Source organism: Haliotis rufescens, unplaced genomic scaffold (assembly GCF_023055435.1).
Source record: "Haliotis rufescens isolate VD_foot unplaced genomic scaffold, xgHalRufe1.0.p SCAF_2, whole genome shotgun sequence".
Classification (NCBI taxonomy): Eukaryota; Metazoa; Mollusca; class Gastropoda; order Lepetellida; family Haliotidae; genus Haliotis; species Haliotis rufescens.
Window position 1 is genome coordinate 58,109,142 of NW_025963890.1, and position 23,452 is coordinate 58,132,593.

Below are 23,452 nucleotides of genomic sequence, written 5' to 3' on the forward strand. Positions count from 1 at the left end.
ACTATGGGAGGTGTGGTCTGTATAACTGCACATGCAACATGATATTTTTCGATTTTCGATGAACGACGTTCGACTCGGCAGGTTTGTCAGCATGAGTGCGAATGATTCCGACAACGATTTATTTGTCACACAAAATAGTTTCACGAACACTTTTGAGGTGGACGTTAGTTCAGATTTTGAAACTTTACTAATTTTGGATTCATATGAACTTCCAAACTTTGATGTTGGTAAATGTGAGTTGATTGATCTCGAAGGGTCTTCCTCGGGTTCTGACACTGATCTGTACAAAGCAAGCCAAGCAATTGAATCTAGCCTTCTTGATATGCTACCTTGTAACACTCGCTCGCCATTAACTTCATCAGAAATACCTCAACCACGTGGCGCTTCTGAACAAAGCGTAGATTCAAGTTCAGCAAGGTTTGCCAAGCCGGGGATCGAACCCCGGACCTTCCGCTCTCCGGGCGGACGCTCTACCACTAGACCACGGGGGCGGCATCGTACAATCGACTCTTTTGAATATGGATTTTTTTTTGTCGCTTTTATTTCTTACAAACAATCCACGCTGTGTGTACAAGACAATACTTTGTAATAGTGTAACACTTGTAGTTGACATGAACATGTAAACTACTTGTGAATATATATTTTTATTATATACATATGAATGAAATACTGGAATTTATCAATGAAGATAGATCAAGTTATCAGTCACTAGTGACTGATATAAAAAGATTACGTCAGATGCCGACTGTACTCAGTCACAACCGCAGGTGCATAACTTCTCTTCAACTGACCACAGGAACATTTTGACGAGTCTGATGTCTGGAAATTACATCTATGGCAATGTTAATATCACTCTTGCGCCGGACATGCTTCGCAAGACATTAGGCACAATTAGGCAACAGCGAGATGTACCGCCGAGGCGAGAAGAGCCCGCTTGAATTTTCCGAGAATTGAACTTTTCTAATTTAATTCATGACAGCAAGCAACAATGTTTCAGTTAAAATGTTCGGGGTTCTATAAATGTGTTTATGTCAACTTTCATACTTATCTGTGAGAAAATTTGATCAAATTTGGCGGATTTTGTAAGCCTGGAGAGCGCTCAGCTTATCATTCGCCATGGTCACGGTACTAACTGTTTATGTATTCCTATGCCAATAAAATAATCGCTGTTTGAAAATGATTTCTGTTTTCATTTTAAACAGGAATGTTTAATTATGACAAACAAAAATGTCCAAGGAACTTAATACTCGATATCAAATAATATATTTCGCATAACATATATTAACAAGGCTAGTTTTATTCACGAACTATACTCTTTTTGCAAACCCCCTTGATACGGCGGTGGTAAAGGGGCGACAGGGAGAACTTAGTAATTTATCAGACACTGATTTATCCGCCGCAATGTCGTCCACGGATCCAGTGTCCTCTCCGCCGCGATGTCGTCCACGGATCCAGTGTCCTTCCATCAGTAGACGGTCAATAACACCGTGAACTCACAACATGTGTGGTTGAGTGCACACCTCATCTCCTGCCATTAACCCCACAGGATGGAAATGAACTTGTCTCATATGCCATTATGTTTGAAAAAGGAAAGACAATGCATAAAGTTTAAGGGGCGGTCGGGGAGCCCAGTGGTTAAAGCGTTCGCTCGTCACGCCGAAAACCTGGGTTCGATTCCCGACATGGGTACAATGTGTGAAGCCCATTTCTGGTGTCCCCCGCCGTGATATTGCTGGAATATTGCTAAAAGCGGCGTAAAACCATATTCACTCACTCACTCACTCATAAAGTTTAAATATATGTGCTTGACTTCAATAAAAGATACATATGAAGTTTAATTCTACCATGAATTTGGAATTTACTCGATTCTGATTGGTCAATCAGAGGCTATCAAATCACAATAAACCCCCTCTGATTTAAACAGCTGGTTTGACGGCCGCATCCCCGCGGTGGCTAATATTCATAGAATAGTACTATTTTCAGTCATTGTCGGTAGGCATATTTAAATAATTATATCTGCAACTACAGGTTACAGAAAGCACAGATGCGGTTACTGCAATATTCAAAGTATGTGTGGCAACACATTTCGTGCAGAAAGACGCGACAGAAATCAACAAAGGGAATGTATTTACGTTTTTAGTCCAGGCAATCTTGGCCATTTTTTCCACTAAACTTGGAACAAATTGCAACAGAATTTATTTTACTATAATGCATTTCTACAAGGTCCCGAAAACAAGGTCCGCTCGTGCAAAAACATTCGTGACTTTGAGGACCATAGTCGTGCACATTCTGCTTGGAAGATGTAACAGATAGCGTATCTAGCAGGCTGTGGTTGGCAGGGACTGCAGATAGCGCAAAACCCAATCTGCGCTTGGAAGGGAGTACATATACAGATAGCGTGTTTGGAACACTGTCCCAACAGACTTACATCATATGAATACATCTTAAACGAACAAACAAGAAGTCAGTGTAAGTTACATTTTACATTCATATCTACTTTGATTAAGTCAATTATTTAATTGTTATAGTTGCATTGTCAATATATTCGTATATTGTAACTGTATTAACAATGTGGATAAGCATTTACTACATATTATTGCTTACTTATTCAGAACTTCGTAAAATAGATGATATTTGTAACTTAAGTGACAGTGACAGGTATATTGATGATCTGATATCGTTCAGTGACCATCAAACAGCCAATTCCCTTTCAATGATTTACCGACCCGAACTAGAAGAAGTGTGTAGGGGAGGGGTCCTGAGATTCTGGTTTGAAACAGATAATGTTTTCACTCAGCCCTTCACAATATATGTCTGTAAGGAGGAATACTGAAAAGACAGCCTCTCCAGAAATATTCCAGCAGCTTCGGCCTTAGTGTCATATGTTTAACAACATTTAACGTGCACTTGAGCATTTCCATCACTGACGATTTCAGAGCGTCATACGACTCGTGTTCAAAAGGTGTTCGATAAAGGAAAAAGGGGGCCTGAGTAAAGTTTTCAGAAAGTTTTATGGTAGACATGTGGAGGACATTTCAAAATAAGTGACCAAAATGATGTCCGATGCAATTCCCTATTTTGACTAGTACCATAAGTTTCCGGTGTTTTTGTCATGTTTTTAGCTGATATATCTTATGACTTCGGAATGGGTTTTGACGCTTTTAGATTATGGGTATTACGCCGCTTTTATTAATCTTATATGATAGGAATGGACTGGTCTCAGATACAATAATATTAGAATAAGGACAGACAACATAAGAATGTTCAAATATATATTTACCAGACTTCAAAATAGATGAATGTATATTGTTCCTTCTCCATTTAACACCAGGCACATGACATATGAGTATATTCCTTATGATGCATCTAAGTAATGCCTATCAAACAATTCATATATGTATAACAAACTAAGCCAATAGCCTGACGTAGGTCAATCTCTGTCTGTCCAGGTAGGAGGGTTGAAAACAGTAGATAGGTTCATGGAATATGGAGAGTTTGATAACACTGATGACACTAAATCATCTGGTGTAATTCCAAGTCGAGGAAGCCAACGACACAATAGCAACTGTAGAAAAAGGGTTACTTCATTAAAAAAATATGTTGAGTTGTCAAATATATAAATTCTTTTACTTAATTCAGTATTCTCATTAACATAAAACAGTTGGATTGACCAATCCCCTCCCTTAAAACTCATTCTGGTTCAAGAAATCCCGACCAACCAACTCCATTGTATGACTTGTTCTGTTTTATCATCTCTCTCTCTCTCTCTCTCTCTCTCTGTCTGTCTCTCTCTCTCTCTCTCTCTCTAGAATACCCCGAGCCGACCAATCCTTAGTTTTAGCCCTTATATGCCGAGCTCAACTATAACTGAAGCAACTATAGGTCATTATGCAAAATTAAAGAAATTAGACATAAACGACAACATGATTTAATTTAGAGAAATCACACGATTCTGATGATCTGCGTGGGGCTCGTTGCTTCTACTTCCTGAATCTACAGATTCTCATGATTCAATTTATGTATAGGAGAATGTCCGAGATCTCGCCATTATTTTCGCACGTGAAACTTCTCGCCATTATTTTCGCACGTGAAGCTTGAACAAGTTTCACGTGCGAAAATAATGGCGAGATTTCGGACTTTCTCCTACTTAAAACAAAGTTCGATCAAGTTGATGCCTCAAACTAATCTTCAAGTGATATCCACGTGCCAAACTAACGGAGGTGTGTTCTAGTTGTACATGGTCATGACAAACCAAGTCGCTAAAACACACCAATAAACGTGCAAAACTATGGGAGGTGTGGTCTGTATAACTGCACATGCAACATGATATTTTTCGATTTTCGATGAACGACGTTCGACTCGGCAGGTTTGTCAGCATGAGTGCGAATGATTCCGACAACGATTTATTTGTCACACAAAATAGTTTCACGAACACTTTTGAGGTGGACGTTAGTTCAGATTTTGAAACTTTACTAATTTTGGATTCATATGAACTTCCAAACTTTGATGTTGGTAAATGTGAGTTGATTGATCTCGAAGGGTCTTCCTCGGGTTCTGACACTGATCTGTACAAAGCAAGCCAAGCAATTGAATCTAGCCTTCTTGATATGCTACCTTGTAACACTCGCTCGCCATTAACTTCATCAGAAATACCTCAACCACGTGGCGCTTCTGAACAAAGCGTAGATTCAAGTTCAGCAAGGTTTGCCAAGCCGGGGATCGAACCCCGGACCTTCCGCTCTCCGGGCGGACGCTCTACCACTAGACCACGGGGGCGGCATCGTACAATCGACTCTTTTGAATATGGATTTTTTTTTGTCGCTTTTATTTCTTACAAACAATCCACGCTGTGTGTACAAGACAATACTTTGTAATAGTGTAACACTTGTAGTTGACATGAACATGTAAACTACTTGTGAATATATATTTTTATTATATACATATGAATGAAATACTGGAATTTATCAATGAAGATAGATCAAGTTATCAGTCACTAGTGACTGATATAAAAAGATTACGTCAGATGCCGACTGTACTCAGTCACAACCGCAGGTGCATAACTTCTCTTCAACTGACCACAGGAACATTTTGACGAGTCTGATGTCTGGAAATTACATCTATGGCAATGTTAATATCACTCTTGCGCCGGACATGCTTCGCAAGACATTAGGCACAATTAGGCAACAGCGAGATGTACCGCCGAGGCGAGAAGAGCCCGCTTGAATTTTCCGAGAATTGAACTTTTCTAATTTAATTCATGACAGCAAGCAACAATGTTTCAGTTAAAATGTTCGGGGTTCTATAAATGTGTTTATGTCAACTTTCATACTTATCTGTGAGAAAATTTGATCAAATTTGGCGGATTTTGTAAGCCTGGAGAGCGCTCAGCTTATCATTCGCCATGGTCACGGTACTAACTGTTTATGTATTCCTATGCCAATAAAATAATCGCTGTTTGAAAATGATTTCTGTTTTCATTTTAAACAGGAATGTTTAATTATGACAAACAAAAATGTCCATGGAACTTAATACTCGATATCAAATAATATATTTCGCATAACATATATTAACAAGGCTAGTTTTATTCACGAACTATACTCTTTTTGCAAACCCCCTTGATACGGCGGTGGTAAAGGGGCGACAGGGAGAACTTAGTAATTTATCAGACACTGATTTATCCGCCGCAATGTCGTCCACGGATCCAGTGTCCTCTCCGCCGCGATGTCGTCCACGGATCCAGTGTCCTTCCATCAGTAGACGGTCAATAACACCGTGAACTCACAACATGTGTGGTTGAGTGCACACCTCATCTCCTGCCATTAACCCCACAGGATGGAAATGAACTTGTCTCATATGCCATTATGTTTGAAAAAGGAAAGACAATGCATAAAGTTTAAGGGGCGGTCGGGGAGCCCAGTGGTTAAAGCGTTCGCTCGTCACGCCGAAAACCTGGGTTCGATTCCCGACATGGGTACAATGTGTGAAGCCCATTTCTGGTGTCCCCCGCCGTGATATTGCTGGAATATTGCTAAAAGCGGCGTAAAACCATATTCACTCACTCACTCACTCATAAAGTTTAAATATATGTGCTTGACTTCAATAAAAGATACATATGAAGTTTAATTCTACCATGAATTTGGAATTTACTCGATTCTGATTGGTCAATCAGAGGCTATCAAATCACAATAAACCCCCTCTGATTTAAACAGCTGGTTTGACGGCCGCATCCCCGCGGTGGCTAATATTCATAGAATAGTACTATTTTCAGTCATTGTCGGTAGGCATATTTAAATAATTATATCTGCAACTACAGGTTACAGAAAGCACAGATGCGGTTACTGCAATATTCAAAGTATGTGTGGCAACACATTTCGTGCAGAAAGACGCGACAGAAATCAACAAAGGGAATGTATTTACGTTTTTAGTCCAGGCAATCTTGGCCATTTTTTCCACTAAACTTGGAACAAATTGCAACAGAATTTATTTTACTATAATGCATTTCTACAAGGTCCCGAAAACAAGGTCCGCTCGTGCAAAAACATTCGTGACTTTGAGGACCATAGTCGTGCACATTCTGCTTGGAAGATGTAACAGATAGCGTATCTAGCAGGCTGTGGTTGGCAGGGACTGCAGATAGCGCAACACCCAATCTGCGCTTGGAAGGGAGTACATATACAGATAGCGTGTTTGGAACACTGTCCCAACAGACTTACATCATATGAATACATCTTAAACGAACAAACAAGAAGTCAGTGTAAGTTACATTTTACATTCATATCTACTTTGATTAAGTCAATTATTTAATTGTTATAGTTGCATTGTCAATATATTCGTATATTGTAACTGTATTAACAATGTGGATAAGCATTTACTACATATTATTGCTTACTTATTCAGAACTTCGTAAAATAGATGATATTTGTAACTTAAGTGACAGTGACAGGTATATTGATGATCTGATATCGTTCAGTGACCATCAAACAGCCAATTCCCTTTCAATGATTTACCGACCCGAACTAGAAGAAGTGTGTAGGGGAGGGGTCCTGAGATTCTGGTTTGAAACAGATAATGTTTTCACTCAGCCCTTCACAATATATGTCTGTAAGGAGGAATACTGAAAAGACAGCCTCTCCAGAAATATTCCAGCAGCTTCGGCCTTAGTGTCATATGTTTAACAACATTTAACGTGCACTTGAGCATTTCCATCACTGACGATTTCAGAGCGTCATACGACTCGTGTTCAAAAGGTGTTCGATAAAGGAAAAAGGGGGCCTGAGTAAAGTTTTCAGAAAGTTTTATGGTAGACATGTGGAGGACATTTCAAAATAAGTGACCAAAATGATGTCCGATGCAATTCCCTATTTTGACTAGTACCATAAGTTTCCGGTGTTTTTGTCATGTTTTTAGCTGATATATCTTATGACTTCGGAATGGGTTTTGACGCTTTTAGATTATGGGTATTACGCCGCTTTTATTAATCTTATATGATAGGAATGGACTGGTCTCAGATACAATAATATTAGAATAAGGACAGACAACATAAGAATGTTCAAATATATATTTACCAGACTTCAAAATAGATGAATGTATATTGTTCCTTCTCCATTTAACACCAGGCACATGACATATGAGTATATTCCTTATGATGCATCTAAGTAATGCCTATCAAACAATTCATATATGTATAACAAACTAAGCCAATAGCCTGACGTAGGTCAATCTCTGTCTGTCCAGGTAGGAGGGTTGAAAACAGTAGATAGGTTCATGGAATATGGAGAGTTTGATAACACTGATGACACTAAATCATCTGGTGTAATTCCAAGTCGAGGAAGCCAACGACACAATAGCAACTGTAGAAAAAGGGTTACTTCATTAAAAAAATATGTTGAGTTGTCAAATGTATAAATTCTTTTACTTAATTCAGTATTCTCATTAACATAAAACAGTTGGATTGACCAATCCCCTCCCTTAAAACTCATTCTGGTTCAAGAAATCCCGACCAACCAACTCCATTGTATGACTTGTTCTGTTTATCATCTCTCTCTCTCTCTCTCTCTCTCTCTCTCTAGAATACCCCGAGCCGACCAATCCTTAGTTTTAGCCCTTATATGCCGAGCTCAACTATAACTGAAGCAACTATAGGTCATTATGCAAAATTAAAGAAATTAGACATAAACGACAACATGATTTGATTTAGAGAAATCACACGATTCTGATGATCTGCGTGGGGCTCGTTGCTTCTACTTCCTGAATCTACAGATTCTCATGATTCAATTTATGTGTTGCTCGTGAAGACTGACGCGAATACGAAATACTACTCAGGCTTACATGATATGAATGTATCTTAAACCAACAAACAAGAAGCCAATGTAAGTTACATTTTACATTAATATCTACTTGATTAAGTCAATTATTTAACTGTTGTAGTTGCGTTGTCAATATATTCGTATTGTAACTGTATTAACAATGTGGATTAGCATTTACTACATTTTATTGCTTACTTATTCAAAGCTTCGTAAAATAGATGATATTTGTGTTGATTAATCTCCGAAGAAATCCTCAGTCAACCTGAGCAGATTTCACCTTTTGTCATAGTTTCCAAATGAATAAACATAGGGTAGAGTAGGTCGGGATCTGGGACTTCACCAACACAGAAAACAAGTGAAATACTGAACTTTTAGACAAGAAGATATTTCTTATGACTTCGGAATGGGTTTTGACGCTTTTAGATTATGGGTATTACACCGCTTTTATTAATCTTATATGATAGGAATGGACTGGTCTCAGATACAATGATATTAGAATAAGGACAGACAACATAAGAATGTTCAAATATATATTTACCAGACTTCAAAATAGATGAATGTATATTGTTCCTTCTCCATTTAACACCAGACACATGGCATATATATGTAGATATGTCTATATGTCTTGTTTTAGCTGTGCTCTCAAATATGAGCTCTGTGTTTGTGTTTTTTATGGCCTTTACCCGATGGCCTTTATATGAAAAAATGCAGAGACATATATATATATTTTGGCAAAAAATCAACAAATGACATTTCAAACAAAATCAGCTGTGAAGACACTGTTTGTGGTTTCAAATTGCACCTGCCAAATTATCAGTCATGTTTCTTATTATGCTTTTCACTATAGACACATTCCAACACATGATATTGTTTGTCAACACACAGGAGTCCGTATCTAAAAATAGACGCCCTCATGCATATTCATGACCATCTCCACACGCGAGCCCATCTCCACTACTGACCCAATATGGCGGGTGGTTGTAGTAGGATTCTACCTGTACTGAAATATGCAGGCGATAGCAAATGTATCTTGTTCGCTGTCGAATACAAAAATTATAGTTAAAACATAATTTACATAACATTGTAATCCCGCTACTACTGATTACAGTGTAAGGATGAGTGATACAGGATGGCGACATATATTTAAAGCCAGAATAAAGTGTGTTACATACCCACGACCTGAATTATATCTCACGGTATTGAGATCCGGGTACTCCACTGATTATGAACTCTACACAACTATACATGGTAAATCCAAGAATATGATCCATAAAACGGGAAATTATGTTGAAAGACACCTCACTGGCGGCCTAACACACTCAACAAACACGGAACACAGACACACTGCGCGGGATGAGCTCTGTGACGCGTCTCAATCTGGCGGCCATAGTTCACTTTCCGCTCTTTGAATACAATTCAGGGGACACAACTCTGTATATACTATAGAGAGCTTTAATTCGCATATGATTTCAATATCAAACTATTTATGAAAAGCACATTTAGTAGTGTCTTAAGTAATTAATCATTTAAACTTAGATGCATAGTATGAAAATGTTTGCATAATGTTCAAGTATATTTATAACTATGACAACCAGTAATTATTATCAAAGAAATAGACATCTAAATTATTGAATGTTGACAATTTTGAACCCCTAGAACCTGCCTTTGAATGATTTGTTGTAAAAAACACCATCGAGAAAAAATAACAGACATCTGGATGTCCGGGAAATATAGATGTATATAGATGTAGAAAAAATACAATTATTCGACTCCTTTTCATTTAAAAAATGATTTGATATGAAGCAGTAACTGAAGAAATACCCCGCAACCAGAGAAACACCCCGGCCACTTGACCTGCTTTAGATGCCTGACGCAATTCCCTGTCTTATTCCCGTGTTTCTTTACGTGAACTCTTGTCTTGCCTTTGCATGTGTTTGTGACGGGTACCACCGCTGGGGAAGGACACGTTCACCTTTTCGTGAACACCTGGTATCATCAGAATCTGATAATTCATAAACACATATTATTATGGAAAAGTTCTTTTCGTTTTTAATGGACTTACAGCAACACTTATTGGTGAGGTAATGTGTTGAAAATATATTCAGGTTTTCGGGAAGCGTTTTACTAGCATTTGAACATGAACAAGTCTTTGACTCAAATTTCAAAGAAACAATACAAACATGGCGTTAAAGTTATTTTGGCGTCGTAGACTTGTCCATGGTTAGATTGTTTTAAAAAAGAATAAACTTGTAAATTACTGTAAAACCTCTGATCTTATTTTCAGTTCTGCAATGGCATCAGCGTCCCCTCATAACCGAACTGCTCAGTGTTCGCAGACAAGCCAGCTGGATGATCAAAATATCATGTGTGTTCCGGCCAGAGCTGCCACCGAGGCCCCGCCCAACAACACCAGCAGTGCTCGAGCTGCCAGGGTTGGGGGTGATCAGTGTCAGTGTGAACAGAGAGCAAACAATGGTGGAGCTGGGTATGTGTCTTGGCTAACATATAGTTCCTGAAATAAAGTTATGAATGACGTTAAATAAACTTAATTATACAAGGGAACCCTCGTGCATGAGGGAGCCCTAAATGTTCTTAATGTCTGGAGTTGAAAAGGGGATGATCAATACAGGCCTGTAGGGCTGAAAAAGGGGATGAGAGTGGAATGTTTTATTAAATATATGCTGCACGGCCTGCAAGTGGGTATCAGGTGTGGAAGCGCAGGGTTGAAACCTAAGTGTGCATCTGCAACATTAATGGTTTAATAGTATTTCCCTTATCGAGAATTTACAAGATCTGACCGTTTAGTGGTAGATTACAGTAAATGTGCGGAACTAGATAAAGTAATGCATATTACAATTCTGACGATCGCGAGTGACCAACAGAAGAGACAGAAACTGAACGATGCTAAAGGTCTGTTTTCTGATTTACAGACAAAGAACAGCAGCACGCCATCCCATACAGTGTTCCCAGGAGACCACGTGCTCGGGAAGTTAGAGTGTGGGGGTGGGAGTATGCACGGGAATGGACAGTGGTCGGATAAGATTTATAGTCACATCGGCAATGTTTCAATCTCATTAAAATCAGATCTAGGTTCACTCTGCCGTTAAACAAAGATCTACCGACTATGTGACTACGGTTGGGTCAGAGAGGAGCCAGCGTTTCATATCAATCTTTGTGAAATAAATATGATCATCAATTGAGGTTGACAAATGCCCGTAGGGTGATAATTATCCCGTCTTCATTGACCATTGTTCACCGGTGCTTCAGTTTTTTCAATCAGTTGATCATCACTGAAATATGATGGAACATTCTGTAGTAGAATATAACATCTGTCTTGTTGTTTTTTTATATGAAGATAAAGCTTTTAAATATTGTGTACATTTTAATACGTGAAATAATATATAAATTATGTCATTTGAAAACATGATTTACTTGTTAAATGTCAATTTGTCCATTTACATATGTTAATACAAATTTGTATCTGTACAGAATATATGTCTGTTTTGAATGCGAACGGAATGACAACGTGACATCCGAACTCACGGCAGAGGTTCCGTAGAGGTGAACATTGGAGCCGATTTTATACTCAGGGGATTCTAGTAGTTATAGCCAAGCAGTAGTAGTCGTAGTAGTCGTAGTCGCAGTAGTAGTAGTAGTAGTAGTAGTAGTAGTAGTAGTTGAAAAAGTAGTAGAAGTAGTAGTGGTAGTAGTCGTAGTAGTAGTAGTAGTAGTAGTAGTAGTAGTAGTAGTGGTAGTAGTAGTAGTAGTAGTAGTAGTGGTGGTGGTGGTGGTGGTGGTACTGGTAGTAGTAGTAGTAGTACTAGTAGTAGTAGCAGTAGTAGTAGTAGTAGTGGTGGTAGTAGTAGTAGTGGTAGTAGTAGTAGTGGTGGTAGTAGTAGCAGTGGTGGTGGTGGTGGTAGTAGTAGTAGTTTAGTAGTAGTAGTAGTCGTGTAGTTTGCTTGTAAGATACTAGGGCTCAAAATAATAAAGGGGGAAGTGTGTGTGTGTGTGTGTGTGTGTGTGTGTGTGTGTGTGTGTGTGTGTTGTGTGTGTGTGTGTGTGTGTGTGTGTGTGTGTGTGTGTGTGTGTGTGTGTGTGTGTGTGTGTGTGTGTGTGTGTGTGTGTGTGTGTGTGTGTGTGTGTGTGTGTGTGTGTGTGTGTGTGTGTGTGTATGTGCCGGTCATATAGTGCTCAGACACATTATACTGACTGCGACCCGACCACTACTTTAACGTCTTTTGATATGATGCGACTGGGCATCGAACTACCGACCTTGCGCTCTCCCGGCAGACCCTCTGTCAACCAGACACGGAGACGGAGACATCTCAACATGTTGTGGAACCCTCGATTACTTGATCAACCTTGTGCACATGAAAACCTACACCAGTCTACAGGATGAGGGTGTGAGTGAGTGAGCGTGTTTGTAAGCCGTTCAAAGCAGTGTTTCAGTGATATCACACCACGAGTTGGCAGGAGACGTTGTAAGCATGGGTCCTGGAATGGCATTGTCCCGGAAGTGGTGAAGTAGTGAGGTGATATCAGAAGAAGCTACTGTAAAATCACCGAAGGTCTTTCGCAAGTCTCTGCTCGGGGACAAAATCAACCAACATTTCTATTGACATATTTTATTTTATTTCTTATGAAGATTTTATCATTTATAATGATCTTCCGCCCGAACCAGGTGCTGTATATGGTTTTAACGTATGTGTTCTGTTCAAAGAATCAAGATGTATTTCATGCCATTGCAGTTAGTTCCTCTTCCGCAGACAGTAGGTCTGTAGACAAGACTTGACGTCATATTCTGTGAAGTCCTGAGGCATCGCGTCTTTCTGAGCGTCACCGCTGAAGGCCTCGCTGAAGTCGTACACATACTCATCCAGATATACCACGTCGCAAATGTCGCCTGCGTAAAAACAATGTGCAGACTATCTCACAGACTATGATCGTTGATACGGACAAATTCATATTTTAAATTCGCTTTCGGCAAGTATGAGTAGAACGATATCACTGGCGGATCCAGAACAAACCCAAACCACCCCCACACCCACCCCCACCCCACCCCTCTGTAAAATTATCTAAGACTGTAACATTATCTGGGAGAGAATTTTGGACCCCTCCCTTTTAGAAATACTGGCTCCGCCCTTGTGGAGGAAAGCACGAAGTGATGCACGTCTTAGATGTTTTTTTACTACTTTGATGAAACCCTGTAGCCATGACAGGCAGCCCAGAAACAATCATGGCGACCTGGGATTCGAATCCACTATCAAAGCTTTCTGACACTCTTGGGAAACGCAACTCTGCAACTCTCCACAGCAAATTGTCCAAACTTCGACGACTGGACACCGTGTTCCTAACATAACATAATCGTATGGTGAAGGGTTTACCGTATAACTCTTTCAGCTGCCCTTCATTGAAATGATAGGGAGCCCCTGCAATGAAGGAGACACTGCCACCGTGATCTGCACTCGGAAGACTCAGCAGTTACATTTTACCTTTTCGATACAATATATTAATCTATTCAACAACATATATTTTTACTTTATCTATTGTTGTTAAATTTGGAATAAGCCCGAGGTGTTCTAAAACAGGCAGTATAACATACACGAAACAATGAGTGTGAAAGAAATCATTTTAATGTAAAACTGAAAGTATAAGAGAGCTATTACTACATCAAACGTTATCATACTATGCACGAGTCGTTACGGCTGTATGAAGAGTGACTGAACAAGAAGATAAGGCTGTTAAAAGCCCATTCAGTTAAACTCTCATAATAATATCTAAATGATAACGAATTAGAATATCTTGGCTATATAATAACTAATAATAGGTGTCTGACAGTCACAATTGCCAGATGTAACATCTAATAATACCTGAACCTCCTTCCTTTGGGAACTCCAGCATTGTGATACACCTGGGCTTCATCACTCCTCTGACAGCTTCCATGTACCTGGAATACAAGCCATCACAGAGATGATTTGTCTCTATATTCACACTTTCAGTTACTTGTGAGACACTCCCCTGACAGCTTCCATGTACCTGGAATACAAGCCATCACAGAGGTGATTTGTCTCTATATTCACACTGTCAGTTACTTGTGAGACACTCCCCTGACAGCTTCCATGTACCTGGAATACAAGCCATCACAGAGATGATTTGTATCTATATTCACACTGTCAGTTACTTGTGAGACACTCCCCTGACAGTTGTCATGTACCTGGAATACAAGCCATCACAGAGGTGATTTGTCTCTATATTCACAATGTCAGTTACTTGTGAGACGCTCTCCTGACAGCTTCCATGTACCTGGAATACAAGCCATCACAGAGGTGATTTGTCTCTATATTCACACTGTCAGTTACTTGTGAGACACTCCCCTGACAGCGTCCATGTACCTGGAATTCAACCATCACAGAGGTGATTTGTCTCTATATTCACACTGTCAGTTACCTTTTGCATTGTATAAGTCATACTGTTCTTATAAGACAGCACGTCCTATGTAGGAACTCAAACACTTAAGTACGACTGTAAATGGTCTTAGAAAGTATTAAAATTTGAATCGAATCAAGCACCGAAATCACATATCTATTCATTGACTAAACGACCCGTGGAAATCCGGGGTAGAATAATTCTTCAGCAACCCATGCTTGCTGTAAAAGGCGACTATGCTTGTCGTGAGAGGCGACTAACGGGATTGGAAGGTCAGGCTCGCTGACTTGGTTGATGCATGTCATTGTATCCCAATTGTGTGGATCGATGCCCACGACATCAATCACAGGATTGTCTGGTCAAGATTCGATTATTTACAGACCGCCGTCATATAGCTGGAATATAACTTACTTGTGTCTGTCCCTCTCATCTACAGCGCACATCGCCCCCGCGTCCCAGACGAAGTCAAACTTCCCCTCCAGATTCCTGGAACACAATAAACCCATCACAGTGTTATTTGTGAAGTGTTTGAGAGAAACACAATAAAACCACCACAGTTTGTTGTTGTTGTAAAACTTCCCCTCAAGATTCCTTGAACAATAAAACCATCTTAGTGCGTTGTTATAGGTGGACATTATGAGTGGAATACAGTAAAACATTCGCATTGTTCTTACTGGTGGAGAATCTGAGAGAAACACAATATGACCACATCAGTGTTTTGTGTAGTCATGGAACGTCTGGGAGAAATACACTAAAACCATTTCAGATTATTGTTATTAGTGGACTGTCTGGGAGAAATACAGTAATAACATTTCAGTTTACTGTTATTAGTGGAGTGTCTGAGAGAAACCCACTAAAACCATTTCAGATTACTGTTACTAGTGGAGCGTCTGAGAGAAACCCACTTAAACCATTTCAGTTTACTGTTATTTGTGGATTGTCTGAGAGAAACACACTAAAACCATTTCAGATTACTGTTATTAGTGGAGCGTCTGAGAGAAACACACTTAAACCATTTCAGATTACTGTTCTTGGTGGAGTGTCTGAGAGAAAAACACTAAAACCATTTCAGATTACTGCTATTTGTGGAGTGTCCGAGAGAAACACACTTAAACCATTTCAGTTTACTGTAATTAGTGGAGTTTCTAAGAGAAACACACTAAAACCATTTCAGATTACTGTTCTTAGCGGAGTGTCTGAGAGAAACCCACTTAAACCATTTCAGATTACTGTTATTAGTGGAGTGTCTGAGAGAAAAAACACTAAAACCATTTCAGCTTACTGTTATTAGTGGAGTGTCTGAGAGAAACCCACTTAAACCATTTCAGATTACTGCTATTTGTGGAGTGTCTGAGAGGAAAACACTAAAACCATTTCAGATTTACTGCTATTTGTGGAGTGTCTGAGAGAAACACACTAAAACCATTTCAGATTACTGCTATTTGTGGAGTGTCTGGGAGAAACACACTAAAACCATTTCAAGTTACTGTTATTTGTGGAGTGTCTGAGAGAAACACACTTAAACCATTTCAGTTTACTGTTATTAGTGGAGTTTCTGAGAGAAACACACTAAAACCATTTGAGATTATTGTTATTAGTGGAGTGTCTGAGAGAAACCCACTTAAACCATTTCAGTTTACTGTTATTTGTGGATTGTTTGAGAGAAACACACTTAAACCATTTCAGATTACTGTTATTAGTGGAGTGTCTGAGAGAAACACACTGAAACCATTTCAGTTTACTGTTATTTGTGGATTGTCTGAGAGAAACACACTAAAACCATTTCAGATTACTGCTATTTGTGGAGTATCTGAGATAAACACACTAAAACCATTTCAGATTACTGTTATTATTGGAGTGTCTGAGAGAAAAAACACTAAAACCATTTCAGATTACTGTTATTAGTGGACTGTCTGAGAGAAAAACACTAAAACCATTTCAGATTACTGCTATTTGTTGAGTGTCTGAGAGAAACACACTAAAACCATTTCAGATTACTGTTATTAGCGGAGTGTCTGAGAGAAACACACTTAAACCATTTCAGATTACTGTTATTTGTAGAGTGTCCAACAGAAACACACTAAAACCATTTCAGTTTACTGTTCTTGGTGGAGTGTCTGAGAGAAACACAGTAAAATTATCAAAATTTGTCATTCGAGAACTGAGGGAGAGACAGAGTGTCCAAGTAAAACCCCTCAGTGAGTCATTCGTGGGTGCAGGGAGTGAAACACTAACATGGAAACTGTCAGCTCCGGATGGACTGAGCTCTGATGTAGCGAACATTAGGATATAAACATTCTTACCCCGAATCCCTCAAATAACATGTGGTGATTGTTAATTTGAAAACCTATTTCGCCATATAGTGCAGCAAGGGGTAAAAAAATCGAGTCCGTTTGATCCGAGGGTGATTACAGTTAATAAGGACGCAGTGTCTGTCTGTTTCTTTAGATATACTCAAATCTAAATCATATGTCCCCAAAACCGAAGGTTGCATCAAATAATGTTGAAACGTGATTTGAAAGTCTTTCGGCTTCGGTATTTTCGAAGGGTATTTTTGTGAGTGAGTGAGTGATTGTGTGTATTTAGCAATATTCCAGCAATATCACGGCGGGGGACACCAGAAATGGGCTTCACACATTGCACCCATGCCGGGAATCGAACCCGGATCTTCGGCGTGAACCACCACGCTTTAACCACTAGGCTACCCGACCGCCCCTTATCTATACGATTGCATTACATGTCATATAGTCATGCTCACCTTATTATTCAAACTCTAAGGACAGGGATCAAATCACAATAACGATTGTCTGAATATACTTACTCATCAAAACGAAAGAAGTTCCCCACATAGAATTTGAAGTTGCCACTTGCATTCTGTGTAGAAATAGAACAAGACGGTGCAGGATACCAACTGATCTCATGGCATAGATCTTCGCAACGATTTTCTGTATTCGGGTTGGATAACTGTATCTTAAATTCTTTATTTTGCTTTGGTTATAAAGTTGTGATTGTAATCAACTGAACTGAAGAGGTACATAGAAAACCTTGCAAATACGTTCAGGTTGGCTCGTCTTGATCTCAAATACAAGTATGACCTTACAAACACGTGCATGTTGGTTCATGCTGACCTCAAATACAAACAAGGCCTTACAAACACATGCATGTTGGTATGTGCTGACCTCAAATATAAACAAGGCCTTACAAATACGTGCAGATTTGTTCGTGTTGATCTCAAATACAAGCAATGCCTTATAAATACGTGCAGATTTGTTCGTGTTGATCTCAAATACAAGCAATGCCTTACAAACACGAGCAGGTTGGTTTGTGCTGACCTCAAATACAACCAAGGCCTTACAAATACGTGCAGATTTGTTCGTGTTGACCTCAAATGCTAGCAAGGCCTTACAAACACGTGCAGGTTGGATCGTGCTGACCTTAAATACAAACAGGGCCTTACAAATACGTGCAGGTTGGTTCGTGTTGACCTCAAATGCTAGCAAGGCCTTACAAACACGTGCAGGTTGGTTTGTGCTGACCTTAAATACAAGCAAGGCGTTACAAACACCTGCAGGTTGGTTCGCTTTTACCTGCAATACAGGCATGACCATGTCAACGCGTGGAAGTTGGAGCGTGTTGTGGATCTCAAATACAAACAATGCCTTGCAAACACGTTGTGATGTGTTGACTTTAAATACAAGGTATCCTTGCAAACACGTTCGCGTTGGATTGTGTCAACCTCAAATACAAGTATAGCATTGCTTGTACGAGTACGTTGGATAGTATTGACCTCAAATATAAGCAAGGCCTTACACACACGTCAGGTTGGGTCACGCCGACCATAAATACAAGCAATGCCTTGTTTGGGAGCATGTGTGCAATGAATGTTACACACCTCGTTACATACCTCGGCGCATGTATGGCGTAGACCAGGGACTCTGTGTAGGTCAATGATGATATATAGACCCTCTGTGTGAACAAAGAGTATCATACTTTTCTTCTGACTGGTGCCATTACCTTGTAAAGTTTCCCCGCGATACTGGGGACGTCTTCAATGATTGGTTCCTGCTTGTACTGTTTGAAGATCCGCTATCATCGATATCAGGGAGTCTATATTATTGCAGTTAGTGTAATTAGATAGTAAGCAATGAACATACTTAATAATACAAATTCAAAAGAAACGGGGGACACGGTTGGCCCTGTCGTCTTAGGTGTCGCGATTCGCTGTGCAGATTTGCGTCCCTTGGGTACGCCTGAAACCTATGATTGTGGGTTGGAATCCCGGTTCGCCCCGATTATGTTTCAAGGGTTGTCAGCACATAATCCGTGCTCGTGGGTTTCACCAAAGTGGTTAACGTCTGAGACCTGTATCACTTCGGGCTTTCCTCCCTCATTAAGCTGACACGCCGTTATATAACTGGAATACTGTTAAAAGCGGCGTTAAACCCAACACACTCACCCAAAAGAAACGCCTCTCCATCCTGAACTGGGATGTCGCAGAACTTGACCTACACAACGGTTTCTCGCCCCTACTGCCAAAGGCTGCCGATATTGTTTTTGACGGTCTCCGTGCCTCTGACAGGTTCCACGAAACAAGATGACAACCCCGATCTTTGATGTGGTTCAACATGAACCTGTAGATTGCATGGGGCTGAGCCTGCTGGCATGACGTAATTGCCAATGGAATCCTATGAAGACTATATTGATAGACGCGTGGGTGCATCTCATGTGCTGATTTGACAGACACTCACCAGATGAGGTCATAGGTCGTGGCACAGAGGGGGACGAGGATTTTCAGACCTTTTCGTCCCTCGGTAACTTTCTCAAAGTATTTCACCAGATTCCTGAAAGGACATTGTCAGAAACTTGAGTTTGCAAATATTGTTGTAAATAATCCCGTACATACATTATATAATGACTCATGTCTTCAGTTGGTATGAACTGAGTAATAGCTCATGATATGTTAAGTGCAAAATAATCATATAATTGCATATTAGCTTTTAAACAGTATTGAACAAATATATTCAGAGAAGCAAACGCTCTCTGGTGAATCGCAGTCCATTATAAAGTTGCATGTACACACGTTCAGTCGTAGCAATGTATGGAAATACTGTCTTCTGTTAGTGAGATTACTTTGCATTATTTCATAAACATGCGACTTGTAATCTTCGTATAAACGAAGAAAACAAAGAGTGAATATCATATATTAATCGATTCATGAAACCCAAGCCAACTTTCACCACATGCATGCTTCCCCGTCATTCAAGTTCAGGTGAAGCCAAGGTGCCCAACCTACTCTACCCTATGTATTCCTACTGGCCGAGCTCCGTGTAGGTGAAGTCCCAGTGTCCAACCTACTCTACCCTATGTATACGTACTGGTCGGGCTCCGTGTAGGTGAAGTCCCAGTGCCCGACCTACTCTATCCTATGTATACGTACTGGTCGGACTCCGTGTAGGTGAAGTCCCATTGCCCGACCTACTCTATCCTATGTATACCTACTGGTCGGGCTCCGTGGAGGTGAAGTCCCAGTGTCCAACCTACTCTACCCTATGTATACCTACTGGCCACGTGTAGGTGAAGTCCCAGTGCCCGACCTACTCTACCCTATGTATTCCTACTGGCCGAGCTCCGTGTAGGTGAAGTCCCAGTGTCCGACCTACTCTATCCTATGTATATCTACAGGCCGGGCTCCGTGTAGGTGAAGTCCCAGTGTCCGACCTACTCTACCCTATGTATACCTACTGGTTCCGTGTAGGTGAAGTCCCCGTGCCCAACCTACCCTACCCTATGTATACCTACTGGTCGGGATCCGTGTAGGTGAAGTCCCAGTGCTCGACCTACTCTACCCTATGTATACCTACTGGATCCGTGTAGGTGAAGTCCAAGTGCCCGACCTACTCTACTCTATGTATACCTACTGGCTCCCTGTAGGTGAAGTCCCAGTGACTGACCTACTCTACCCTATGTATACCTACGGGCCGGGCTCCGTGTAGATGAAGTCCAAGTGCCTGACCTACTCTACCCTATGTATACCTACTGGCTCCGTGTAGGTGAAGTCCCAGTGCCTGACCTACTCTTCTCTATGTATACCTACTGGCCGGGCTCCGTGTAGATGAAGTCCCAGTGCTCGACCTACTCTACCCTATGTATACCTACTGGATCCGTGTAGGTGAAGTCCCAGTGCCCGACCTACTCTACTCTATGTATACCTACTGGCCGGGCTCCTTGTAGGTGAAGTTCCAGTGCCCGACCTACTCTACCCTATGTGCACACACAAACACACACACACACCACACACACACACACACACACACACACACACACACACACACACACACACACACACACACACACACACACACACACACACACACACACACACACACACACACACACACACACACACACACACACACACACACACACACACACACACACACACACACAAAGGCAGAGGACAACTGTTGATTATCAAATAATCACTATAAGATCGTTGTGAGACCATCAGATTTCTTCATCAGCATTTGTAAGTCATATGTTGTAGTAACCGGCGCAACATCGGATGGCTGTGTAGTCGTAGACTGTGTCACGTTGAACAGTCGTCCCCGCTAGTAACTCACATTGTCTGTAGTCAGGAACAGGTGGCCACAATGTGTGACCAGGCCGGTTGTGTGTCACAAAAGCCCTACAGTGCTCATGCTATCAACCACGGGTTGCCTGGACCAGACTCCATTGTTTCCAGGCACCCGTGATATACCTGGAATGTTGCTGGTAGTGGTACATCATATTCACTGCCTCGTATTCATCATCTTCCCAAGGTAAGAGTGTATACTAGCCTATAATAAAGTCTACATTCTACCCTTGCCATTTCAAGTTTACATTGTCTTGGCTCGATCGTGGTGCCACCTCGTGTAGGACACGAGTTGTGTCCCTTGTGATGAAAACGCTAACTCTTATCAGATCGCAATTCTTATTTCGATTTGAGATTTCATCCCTAACAGACAAAAACAATAACAATTTACCACAGTAAAGATGATTGTCGCTGCCGCAATACCCAGGGAAACAGGCTGTAGAGGCATATTGACTATCAGTGTCAAGTATGGCTGCTATCGCTAAACATATCACTGCTTCTGAGTCACCGTGATAAGCGTTCAGTCATTCGAGTTAAAAAGATAAAAATGAAGGTTTAACTCAAATATATAAAAGTACCTTTGCGAGTTGATTGAACACTGAACCATTTCGAAAATATTTGTCCTCGCTTAATTTTGAAAATATTTTAAACACAAATTCTACAGGCGATAGCTGGGACCACGTTTTCGGAACCGAATTTTAATTTGTAAAATCGTGCGATAGTCGGCATGATGTGGCAAGGGTGATAACTAGACTTTGCTACAGGCAAGTTGACACTCCTGAGTCTTCCCACATATCCACTGCCTCGTAGTTATTCACTCATATTCACTGCCTCGTAGTCAGTCACTCATATTGACGTCCTCGTAGTCATTCCCACATATCCACTGCCTCGTAGTCATTCCCACATATCCACTGCCTCGTAGTCATTCCCACATATCCACTGCCTCGTAGTCATTCCCACATATCCACTGCCTCGTAGTCATTCCCACATATCCACTGTCTCGTAGTCATTCCCACATATCCACTGCCTCGTAGTCATTCACTGCCTCGTAGTCATTCCCACATATCCACTGCCGTGTAGTAATTCACTGCCTCGTAGTCATTCCCACATATCCACTGCCTCGTAGTCATTCCCACATATCCACTGCCTCGTAGTAATTCACTGTCTCGTAGTCATTCCCACATATCCACTGCCGCGTAGTAATTCACTGCCTCGTAGTCATTCCCACATATTCACTGCCTCGTAGTCATTCCCACATATCCACTGCCTCGTAGTCATTCCCACATATCCACTGCCTCGTAGTCATTCCCACATATCCACTGCCTCGCAGAAAATCACTCATATTCACAGCCTCGTAGTCATTCACTCATATCCACTGCCTCGTAGTCATTCACTCATATCCACTGCCTCGTAGTCATTCACTCATATTCACTGCCTCGTAGTCATTCACTCATATTCACTGTCTCATATTTATTCGTTTATAATCACTGCCTCATATTCATTCGCTTATATTCACTGCCTCATAGTCATTCGCTTATATTCACTGCCTCATATTCATTCGCTTATATTCACTGCTTCATATTCGTTAACTCATATTCACTCATTTACACATGGTATTCCAAAATTACTTCACTTGTGTAGCGGCGTGCTTGTACAACAAGCCCACTTACGCCGGTCTTACAGTCCAGCCAAGTGAGATACCATGCCGCAGCTTAACATGGATGCACCATGGATGCCCCACTCAGAAACAGTAATTGACTCCACTCAACCAGACGCCGCATTTCCTAAACCCGAGCGCCAGGCAGGATAACAACAAGTACCATCTTTCACGTATGACTCCCTCGTCCAGAGGATCGAACCACCTACCTTCTGCACCCCTCAATGAATCTGTCTGATATATAACCGAGGGTTGGTTTGCCACACCAGGTTCACTCCTCTAGTTCGCCTCGCATACTGCATGTGAAATTCCATTGACACGCTGTTGCACCGTGCATTAAATAAGATGCAAGTCATTGTTGCTTCTTGCGCAGTCATGCCGGCATATCTAGAATATGATATGTAACATGACTATTAAGTCCGATGAAGTTTT

At 40.8% G+C, this 23,452-nt stretch overlaps 1 protein-coding gene across 3 annotated transcripts in view; it reads right to left on the reverse strand.

Moving 5' to 3' along the window:
- The window catches only part of LOC124141586 (thiopurine S-methyltransferase-like), a 265,718-nt gene extending 246,960 nt beyond the window's left edge, over positions 1 to 18,758 (reverse strand). Inside the window, exons 1-5 of one of the 3 annotated variants that reach the window (XM_048400228.1) lie at positions 18,637 to 18,733; positions 17,554 to 17,606; positions 15,144 to 15,218; positions 14,177 to 14,253; positions 12,944 to 13,209 (exon numbers count right to left, since the gene is read on the reverse strand). In XM_048400228.1, coding sequence (XP_048256185.1) covers positions 13,055 to 13,209; positions 14,177 to 14,253; positions 15,144 to 15,218; positions 17,554 to 17,606; positions 18,637 to 18,720 — 444 coding nt within the window. In that variant the 5' untranslated portion in view covers positions 18,721 to 18,733 and the 3' untranslated portion in view covers positions 12,944 to 13,054. The other 2 variants (XR_007222324.1, XM_048400227.1) reach the window with 2 other exon arrangements.
- Positions 18,759 to 23,452: the final 4,694 nt, after the last annotated feature.